The sequence below is a fragment of the Oryza sativa genome, chromosome 4 (assembly GCF_034140825.1).
Source record: "Oryza sativa Japonica Group chromosome 4, ASM3414082v1".
Classification (NCBI taxonomy): domain Eukaryota; kingdom Viridiplantae; phylum Streptophyta; class Magnoliopsida; order Poales; family Poaceae; genus Oryza; species Oryza sativa.
This window is the reverse complement of record NC_089038.1, coordinates 24797983-24808173: the sequence shown is the minus strand read 5'-3', so window position 1 is coordinate 24808173 and position 10191 is coordinate 24797983. Positions and strand designations below refer to the sequence as shown.

Below are 10191 nucleotides of genomic sequence, written 5' to 3'. Positions count from 1 at the left end.
AACGCAAGAATCAGATGAGAGAGATAGATTTAAGGAAAGTTTTCCAAGAGGTTTGAGTGGATGTTAAATTTTCTACGTTTTTCCTTTAGAATTGTAGGAATAGGAAAGTTTCCTACGTTTTTTCTTTTCTCATTCCTACGAATCAAAGGCATGAATAGAGTAGGATTTCAATTCCTTTGTTTTCCTCCATTTTTCCTCCAATTCAAAGGGGGCCTCGAACTGTCGTTTGATTAGCACACAGGAAAAACGCAGGAACCTTAGACACATGAAGAGGAAAACATGAGGTCTCGACCTCATGCTTGTTTTCCTCCAAAATTGCTTTAGTAAGGTTCACTCCATAGGAATTTCAAAGGAATTAATAGGAAACAATCATTTGTTTCAAAGGACTCTATAGGATTATGTCCCTTCCCATCGATTTTGCTATATATTTGTTGACAAATTTTCTCCCAAAAATTTGACAGTAGTGTGATTACACTGTAACTATAGTGTAACTCGTATGTAACTTTCAAAAATCTCTCTATAATATGTTATTTCGGTAAAATAGAGGTTGTGAGAATAAATCCTTACACATATGTGTGTGCTATGATTGTTTTTCCTCACCAAAACAAATCTTGTAATAGATTTAACAATTCAAAATTACGTGAAACTTATATACAAGTTACATTGTAATTACATGCAAGTTACAGTGTAATTACATATAAATTTCAGTGTAATTACACTATAATTGTACTATAATTACATCTGTCAAAATTTTAGGAGAAAATTTATCGACAAATGTATAGGTGGTCCCATTTCCTATAGGATAAAATCCTTTAGAATTCCTATGGTTTTTCCTTTGATTTAAAGGGGCCTAAACCTTTCCAAACAGAAGGCTCAAGGCTGTATGCCGGTTTGTTTTTGTAGACAGAATATCTCAAAGTAATAACCCGTATGGATTATAGGTATATTGGGCTTGGAAATCAGGAATTGTGATCCAATTCGATGAAGTGGGCTGTTTTGGCATGGGCCGAACTTGGAACGAGTGAATCCAGCCCATATTCCAATCTGGGTCTGTCAACCAACCAGTCGCCTCCTGCCACCTCCCACGTCGGTCGTCGGGATTCTGGTGGCGAAAATATGGAATCGGAAACGAGTCAAGACGACTAAAGCATGCAGCATTGCAGCGGCAGACGACCAAACGTCGCGGTCTCGGCGTCTCGCGGACATATAAACGAGAAAGATATAGGCGCGGGCCGGCGCTTGCTCTCGGTCTCGCGCGCGCGCCACAGGTAACGAACGCCAGACCGCGACAAAAACACGATGACGACGCTGCTGAGCGATCTGCCCGACGACGTCCTGCTCCTCATCCTGGACAAGCTGGACACACGGGACGCCGTGCGATGCAGCCTCCTCTCGAGGCGGTGGAGCCGCGTCCCCGGCATGCTCGCCAACATCGAGCTGGACGTCGACTCCTTCGCACCCGACCCCGACGACGACCCCGACGACGGCTTCACATCCACCCTATCCGAGTCCGCGAGGAGCAACCACGCGATGGTGCGCGCGGTGCAGAGCATCCTGGCAGCGCACGAGAGCCGGCACGCCATCCGCCGCCTGGGCCTGAGCTTCTTCTCGAGGGACAAGTCGGTCGGCATCGTCCGCGCGGTCGACGACGCCATGGCCCGCGGCCGCAGGATCCACGACCTGTGGTTCACCGTCTCGTCGGAGAAGCCGGAGCTTCTGTGCGCGGGCAGGGACGTCGCTAGGCAAGGGGCGCGCCTCGCGTCCTACCGCGACAAGTATCCCCGCGTGTTCGCGGGCCTCACGCGCCTGCACGTCGAGTGCGTTAAGCTAGGCGCGGCCCGCGTGTCCGCCGTGTCAGAAATGATATGATTTTTCGCTGCAAACTCATCGCCACTTTTGAAAGCTGAAGAAATTCCGACCCAGTCTTTGGTAGACAACATTCGTGAAGTTATTCAACGACCCTCGTCCAGCAAGAGTCGGGACTGGTTAGTGTTGTTTCCGATAGCCAAGTTCTCTGTTTTGGGCGCTAGCTGCGAGTGTCCTTCAGCTGGAGTCCCCAGCGATAAATTGGTTACTCTATTTGCTTTCTATAAAAAGGATTTGCCTTCTATAAAAAAGCAGGGCCCCAGGCTCCTTTCTAAAAAAGGAGATGAAAACACTTCGCACGTTTGGCTGTAAAAAAAGAGCAACCGAGTACATGGCGGCGGGCCAATGTAGTCGGAGCAGAGAGCAAGCGAGCACTTGAGCGATCAGACGAAAGAATCCGACTGAAATCAAGCAGAAAAAAAGGCGACATTTTTTCAGCAAACCCGTGCCGTGAATATCAACAACTATGGATATGAACCAAGCATCTACAATCAACAGCGCAGCCAACTAATCCTCAAGAAATTATTCGTCTAATGCCACTTGAACTTTCAAATTCAAAAACCACGATTTATAAAGTGCCGGAGATGAAGTACACAAATTAACATTACATCGAGTTTTAATAAAACATCATGCGAAAAGCCAGCAAAAACAAAAGGCAGCATACAGCTAATGAAGCTCTACTGGAGTAGCTCGCAAAAGGTCCGACTTATTTTCAGTAGCACTCTACTCCATTTCTTCCGAAAGAGTGACCATCTTCTACTGGGTGTTGTACATGTGACGGATCAGGTCAACAACGCGAGAGCTGAAATAAAAAGGAGTGGGTTAATGTACGAATTATTTGGACAGTAATAAAATGGAGTGGGTACGAATTATTTGAACAGTATGGCAAAAAGATACTAGTGCAGAATTCTCTAATATTGAATCCAACTAGCAAAAGAAAGAGGGCACACTGGAGTGTGATCCAGTTTGTGTTAAGAACTGCAACTAACCAGTAATACATTAGAAAACAAGGGTTCAACCTGACCAAGGTAATGTAGTTCAGAGAACTACCATAGAACATGTTAAAATTCCAAGGATATGAACAAAACAGCCAGTATAGCTTTCTAATGGAGAGCTAGCCTACGCGATATGAACCAAACAACCATGAACTAAAAAACAAGTATAGCTTTCTAATGCACATAGAAATGATTACCTGTATCCCCATTCGTTGTCATACCAAGACACAAGCTTAACAAAGTTGTCATTGAGAGCAATACCGGCCTTTGCATCAAAGATGCTTGACCTGTTACACAGAGCAAAAGAGGTCAGGGGCTTCGAGTAACCGAGTATCCAAATACAAGACGAATTTAAACAGATCTCCACCTGTTGTCACCCTGGAAGTCTGTGGAAACAAGGTCCTCCTCAACGTAACCCAGAATACCCTTGAGTTTCCCCTCAGACTCCTCCCTAGAAAACAGAACAAACAAAAGTCAATTGCTAGTCTTAGATGACGTTCTGGTACCCAATACTTTAGCCTCTTCACTTTCTGTAAGGGCAATTCTAATTTATGCTACACTTACTTGATAGCTGCCTTAATCTGATCATAGGATGCTGGCTTCTCAAGCCTGACAGTCAAATCAACGACAGAGACATCCACGGTTGGAACACGGAAAGCCATACCAGTCAACTTTCCATTGAGAGCAGGAAGCACCTTGCCGACAGCCTAACAAGTTTTATAGCAAAAGTTAAAACATGTACAAACATTTCCCCGAAACAGGATTAGCACAAAGGCGAAAAGACTATAAACAAAATTCTTAAATAATGATCTCAAATTTTGAATTTACAACTTAGATGCATACGGTTGCACTTCCAGAGATTATGCTGAAGGTAACAAACATGATGCAAACAAAGAAGCATTTGGAGGCAGAAACTGTGTTCAAATTAGTACAGTTGCTTCAGGACAATGTACTTTGAACCTTCTCTGATAGGGAGTCAGTAGCTTTAACTTCAATTATAAGTAAACGTGTTTAAAAATTTTGTCTGACATGTACACCAAATGCTAATGCATTCAAAGAGATCTTTAACAAATCATTGTTGATGCTACAAAGGTTGAGCCTACCAACTCGAGTGAAGTTAACAAAGAGTTGACTCTTAAGTGAGCGACTAATCATTACTAACTAATGCACCTATATTATATGTACAGACAGAAATCATCATGGAGGCTGACCTCAGCATATGGGATAATATTAAATCTCATGATTACCTTTGCAGCTCCAGTGCTGCTAGGGATGATGTTGAAACTGGCAGCCCTTCCACCCCTCCAGTCCTTGCTCGAGGGTCCATCAACGGTCTTCTGAGTTGCTGTAAGAATTACAGCACAGTGTTACATCAAAGAAATGCTAAGCAACGCCACAACAATGAAGAACATCACAGGTACTTCAAAGATCATACCAGTGATTGCATGGACAGTGGTCATCAAACCCTCAACAATACCAAACCTGTCATTGATAACCTGCAGGCAGACAATTTGATAAGGACAAGGCTTCATATGGTAGTAGTGACCAATTTCTTAACATCACCACACAATTTGCAACAGTAGACAAGTGAAAATGAGTGAGGAACACACCTTGGCAAGTGGAGCAAGGCAGTTGGTGGTGCAGCTAGCATTGGACACAATGTCGATGTCAGGCTTGTACTCCTTCTCATTGACACCAACAACAAACATGGGGGCATCCTTGCTGGGAGCAGAGATGACGACCTTCTTAGCACCACCCTATATTGAAACGCATATGATACCATGAGAATCATTCTTCATATGAATTGTTATGACACCACAATCAAACAATGACATGTTGGGTTTCGCAGAAAATACCTTCAGGTGAGCAGCGGCCTTGTCCTTGTCAGTGAAAACACCAGTGGACTCCACAACAAACTCAGCGCCAGTCTCACCCCATGGGATCTCCTCAGGGTTCCTGAGCAGAGAAATTAAGGTTGAGCGATATGGTATACTGCTCATGATATCATCAGACAACAGCAGAGAGGGAAAAAAACAGCAAACCTGCAGCCGAACACGGTGACCTCCTTCTCACCGAAGAGAAGGGTCTTGGAGTCCTTCACCTTAACCTCATGATGCTTCCACTGGCCGTGCACAGTGTCATACTTGAACATGTATGTCTGCAGGAAATTGAAAAAAAAGTTATCACCGCATTGTCTAGATGATTGGATTCACACTTCAGATGAAAAGGAAAATCACAGATATTTAAGAAGGGCCATTATCAAACCAAAACAAACTGGAAACAAATAGCTGGATGTGGCAAACATATCTCAGAAGCCAGTACCACAGCAAAGCATATCGCTGTGCGGAATTTTAAAGCAACCGGCACAATCTGTGATTTTGCATGTGCAAATGCATCTGAAGACATATCAATGACTATTTGATCGACAGGTCGACACACTGATATCCAAATTCCAAACTCACAGATCTAATTAGGACAACAATATGATAAGCAGCCACAAAAAACTAGCTCGCGTATGCAGATCAATACGCTGGGTCAAGCTCAAGCCAGTCAAGAGCACACTGTGACTGTAACCTCCTAACACCTAAACCCACAAACTAGCCCCTGGAATAGTAGATCTAAAACAAACCAAACATCCCCTCGCATCTATCCACAAATCTGTGCAGCTAACGAGATAAAAGCAAAAGGCAGGAGGGTTTACCATGTAGTCGGTGGTGATGAAGGGGTCGTTGACGGCGACGAGCTCGACGTCGTCGCTCTGCAGGGCCACCCTGGCCACGAGCCTCCCGATCCTCCCGAACCCTACACAATCCACATCCAACAATCAAAACCCACCCCCAAAACCCCGCAAACACCGGCACAAAACACAGATCTGGAGACGAAGGTCCAACTCACCATTGATCCCGATCTTAATCTTCGCTGCAGAAGCCAAAAAACCAACCAGCAAAAAGTCAGAAAAAAATGCAAAAAAATCACTCCACTAGAACAGAACGGGAACGGGGAGACCAGATCGAGATCGGAGGAAGCGGGATCAGATGGCGGAGTTACCCATTTGCGATTTCGATCTGAACTAAGCGAGAGGAGGGATGAGATGCGGGGGTCGAGAGCTACAAGTGCGATGCGACGCGAGGAATGGGTGGTGCCAGCTGGGGCGGCCTCGCCTTTATATAGAACTGGCTCCGCCGGGGGATCCAGGGCTCTGTGCCCGCGGCTCAAGGATGGGATCGGGGCCGTTGGTTTGAATCGGGAGGGGGGAAGTGGACGGTGGGAGATGCGGCCACGTCGCTGGATTGGGAGAGGGGATAGAGAGGGCGTGGGTTTCCAGAAGGTTCCTGTGGGTGGAGAGAAACGTTGGACCGCTGCTGGATTTGGGCCCACGAAAAGATAATGGCAAAGGTAGGCTTCCTCCCCAAGAAGATCGATGATAATCAGCCGTTGAAGATCTATCGTCCTGCTGATCAAGAAACATATAAACGGTGTTATGAATAGTTGATACAGTATCATTTAGAGCAAGGGAACCGATACTGAGAAATATTCCTTCTTAATAAGACGTGATTTGATCCGTGTATATTTTGTCCTAGAATACAGTCATTTCCTCTGGTTTAGTTTTAGTTATAAATTGAAAATGTTCGATTAGAATGTTATTAAAACGTGACTTGGTTGGTGAAAAAATGGCGGTTACTGAAACGAGATATCTCCTCTACAACTGGTAGTTGTATATATTGGTTGCTATACGATGCATTAACAATTTACCGTGCATACATTGGCCAATGAATCAAACATAGTGCTCCATTTCTTAAGCTGTGCCAGTAAAAATGGCAGGGCCTGATAGAACTTTCACCAAAAGAACTATAAAGGTTTTTCATAGGAAAAAAATCTACAAGAGAAATAAAAAAGTTAGCTATATACCAAAACTTCTAACAAACATTAGAAAAGTTCCCTTTGTAAAGAAAAAAGGTTGCACCAAAAAAAATCAAAGGAAACTTTCTCTTGAAAAATAATCTCTACCGAAACAATATAATCCTACTTGAATTTTAAATACATCCAAATTAACTTTCAAACAAAAGGCAAACAGAATGTCAGTGCTAGTCAGTGGCTTTTAAGGCATAGGGGTAGTTTTTAGTATAGAATCACATAGTTCACAAATATATTAAAAACTATATTTAGATTATTGAGTATATTATTATCGCCATTATATAACCGATTATAGTGGTTAATTTAATATTTTAAGATAAAATATGTCTAAAATGAGTGGTCTAAGTAATACTCCCTACATGCCAAAATGGGTGTTAGGCTAAATCACTTCTAACGCAAAAGACCGAGAAATAATTTGATTATCGCATCGGTTAGATCACATCCGTACAGGCAAGCAGTGTGATTGGGGGCTTGATGGTAGATGGTTTAAAACAAACCAAATTTAAAGGACTAAGAGGTGATAGTTAATGTGCATGCATGCACACACACCTTATATTACAAGACATGGAAAAAAGTTGTTGTGCCGTGATGGAAGGACTACAGTATAAGTTTTTGTATTTTCAAAACATAATTTTCCAAACCGTGAATCAAATGATATGCTCTGATAATATAATGAATAAGCGTATTTTTTTAGTCTGGTGAAGAATAAACTTTTCGATTTACAATTCGGCCGAATAAGCCCAGAAAAACAGTAAGAAACAGATGTCTCGTTTGGTAAGACGCTCATTTTGCGAGAACACTCTAACCAGCTTTACTCTATTTTTTTTGGTGAAACCAAAATTGTTTGGTAAGTTATAACTGTGCTAAACGGACGAATATGAGGGCAAATAGGGGTTGTTGGCGGCAAAGGGCAAATACCTTCCCTCCGTTTCTAAGGGTATTCCCAACCCAATGTCTAGGATGATGTCCATAACATTATATAAGTTGCCACCTAGGATAAAAAATGATGTGGCAAGTAAATAAATGAGGAAAGAGAAGGAAACCATGTCTTGCATGAGATATGGTTTCTACACAAAATATCATGTAAGATAAATTGCATTAAATTGAAGTATGGAATAGTGGTGTTTATATTGAAAGAGTAGTGTCTAGTACTAATTTCTTGATGATGTAGAGTTTATGAAAACTATGTCTAGTGTTATGGGTTGGGACTGCCCTAAAGGCCAACCGTCCGAACAAGTTCAAAAACCCAGCCACCCAGGAGCATTTTCTCCAAGAAAATGGTGTTTCTACGGTTCTACTAGTAGTCTACTGGTACCAGTACAATTCATCATCAACAAGAGGTAAAGGACTCGAAGAGAGCGCGCGGCTTGGGCGAATCGCGCCAACCGAAGCCCACTGGCCCACCGCCCACACGACCGTTGGGAGCGCAGGTCCGGCCCACCTTTAAAAACTCCCGAAACCCACCCGCACGCCGACACCTTCTCTCCCCCGCACCTGACCCAACACGACCCATCGACAAACAACGCTCCCAAGTTCCCAAGCGCCGCAGCCCGCAGCCGATCCGCTCCACACTAGCCGTTGCCTTTGCCCGGCTTTTCCCCCCCTTTCCTCTTTCCTCTCCCCCCATCCGCCGCCGCCGCCGCCGCCGCACGGGAGGCAAGAGGAGGAGTTAAGAAGGTGAGGCGGATCAGGAGATGGCGTCGAGGACGGCGTCCAAGGACATCATCACGCTGCGGGGCTCCGCCGCCATCGTCAGCGAGTTCTTCGGTAGAAGCCGATCTCCGCTTCCGTTTCTTTTATTTTTTTTCGCCCTCGGCTCCTCTCACGCGTGCGCGCGCCCGATAGGTGTTTGATCGAATGCCTTTTCTCGTGTGGCAGGCTACGCCGCGAACAGGTGCGCGCTTCGCGCGGTTGCGGGTGCCAGGATCGACGGCCGCCGCTGCGCTGATGCTGGTTTCCTTTGAAAGAAAAAAAATATAAAAAACGGTTGCTGCAGATTCAGGGTTAATTTCTGATCCGGGGTGTTTTGTGTTCTTGGTTTGTGCGTGGCGCAGCATCCTGTACAACCGCGGGGTGTACCCGGAGGAGAGCTTCACCAAGGTGAAGAAGTACGGCCTCACGATGCTGCTGACGCAGGACGAAGGGGTGAAGACCTTCATCGCCAACCTCAACACCCAGCTCTCAGGTCGTCTGGCCTCACTCACCGGATCACTAGCCTGCCTGTCTCCATTTGGTTTCTTTTTTCTTTTTCTTTTGCTGCTGCTGATTGATCTTGCCTGTGTTTCCTGCGTTGCCGCGCGCAGAGTGGCTGGAGGCCGGGAAGCTGCAGAGGATCGTGCTGGTGATCATGAGCAAGGCCACCTCCGAGGTGCTGGAGCGGTGGAACTTCAGCATCCAGACCGACCCGGAGGTGGTCGACAAGGGTGTCATCAAGGAGAAGAGCGACAAGGAGATCATGAGGGAGATCCAGGCCATCATGCGCCAGGTCGCCTCCTGCATCACCTACCTCCCCTGCCTCGACGAGCCATGTAAGCGCCATTACCACCACCTCTACTTCTTCAGTGTTCAGTGTTCATCGCCTCTGCTCTCCCCCCCAATTCCTCCCAGCTCATCCGCATTCGTCGATTGATTGATTGATTGATTGATTGATTTTGCAGGCATATTCGACGTGCTGGCGTACACCGACATGGACGTCGCGGTGCCCTTCACCTGGGTGGAGAGCGACGCCAAGCTCATCGAGAATCCACAGATGGTGAAGCTGCATTCCTTCGACACCAAGGTGAATATCACTGAATCGACTCCGTTTCTTTTTTTTCGCTGCCTCTCCCAGATTGCTGACGTTACAGCGCCGTGTTCTTGCCATGGCAGATTCACAAGGTGGACACGCTCGTCTCCTACAAGGTCGACGAGTGGGACGAGGAGTAGAAGCCGCCGGTGGAGGTTGGAGCCATGAGGAGGAGACCCCCTTGCTAGTTTATTGCTGCTAGCTTATTTAGCTAGCTTAGCTTGCTAGGCGTGATGCTTGTGTGAATCGTTCGTTCATTCACGCCCTAGCCCTATCGGAACTCGTGTGCTCTGGGAGAATCCCTTTTCTTGTTCTTTACCGCATTTTGGGAGAATCGACTGTGTATCGCTGCTTCACCATGATTTTTTTTTCCTCAGCCTTTGAAATCCTGGGTTGAAAGTACCACTGGAGTTGAATGCATCGTGATCGTGTGCCACGATTTCTTCACTGTGTTGTTCAATTATATGTGTTGTTTCTCACTTCAGAATCTCAAAAGATTCAAGGTGTTTTGAAGTCATATGCTCTGTGAATAACAAAATGCACTTAAATTAAAAGTAATTCTGTACCATCTTCAATCTCAAGACAGCCGTATCCTCAAAGTTTATGTTATATCGACCACCGTTTTTCTTG

General features: G+C 45.3%; 3 protein-coding genes across 3 annotated transcripts; 2 read left to right on the top strand and 1 right to left on the bottom strand.

Moving 5' to 3' along the window:
• The first annotated feature begins 1226 nt into the window (after window positions 1-1226).
• LOC136356114 (F-box protein At4g27050-like) lies at window positions 1227-2006 on the top strand. Its single transcript, XM_066309648.1, has one exon. It carries the CDS (start codon window positions 1300-1302, stop codon window positions 1867-1869), a length of 570 nt encoding a protein of 189 aa, XP_066165745.1. The 5' UTR covers window positions 1227-1299; the 3' UTR covers window positions 1870-2006.
• Window positions 2007-2295: 289 nt separating this feature from the next.
• LOC4336216 (glyceraldehyde-3-phosphate dehydrogenase 2, cytosolic-like) lies at window positions 2296-5999 on the bottom strand. Its single transcript, NM_001402381.1, has 12 exons — window positions 5910-5999; window positions 5757-5780; window positions 5563-5663; window positions 4904-5019; window positions 4718-4817; window positions 4472-4618; window positions 4297-4357; window positions 4109-4206; window positions 3426-3568; window positions 3229-3312; window positions 3059-3148; window positions 2296-2668 (listed from the first exon to the last, which is right to left on the bottom strand). The coding sequence occupies exons 1-12, from the start codon at window positions 5911-5913 to the stop codon at window positions 2623-2625; spliced, it is 1014 nt and encodes a 337-aa protein (NP_001389310.1). The 5' UTR covers window positions 5914-5999; the 3' UTR covers window positions 2296-2622.
• A 2250-nt stretch (window positions 6000-8249) lies between these two features.
• On the top strand, window positions 8250-10008 carry LOC4336215 (mitotic spindle checkpoint protein MAD2). The gene is made up of 6 exons (XM_015780141.3): window positions 8250-8543; window positions 8655-8670; window positions 8831-8961; window positions 9080-9304; window positions 9434-9555; window positions 9645-10008. The coding sequence occupies exons 1-6, from the start codon at window positions 8471-8473 to the stop codon at window positions 9699-9701; spliced, it is 624 nt and encodes a 207-aa protein (XP_015635627.1). The 5' UTR covers window positions 8250-8470; the 3' UTR covers window positions 9702-10008.
• Window positions 10009-10191: the final 183 nt, after the last annotated feature.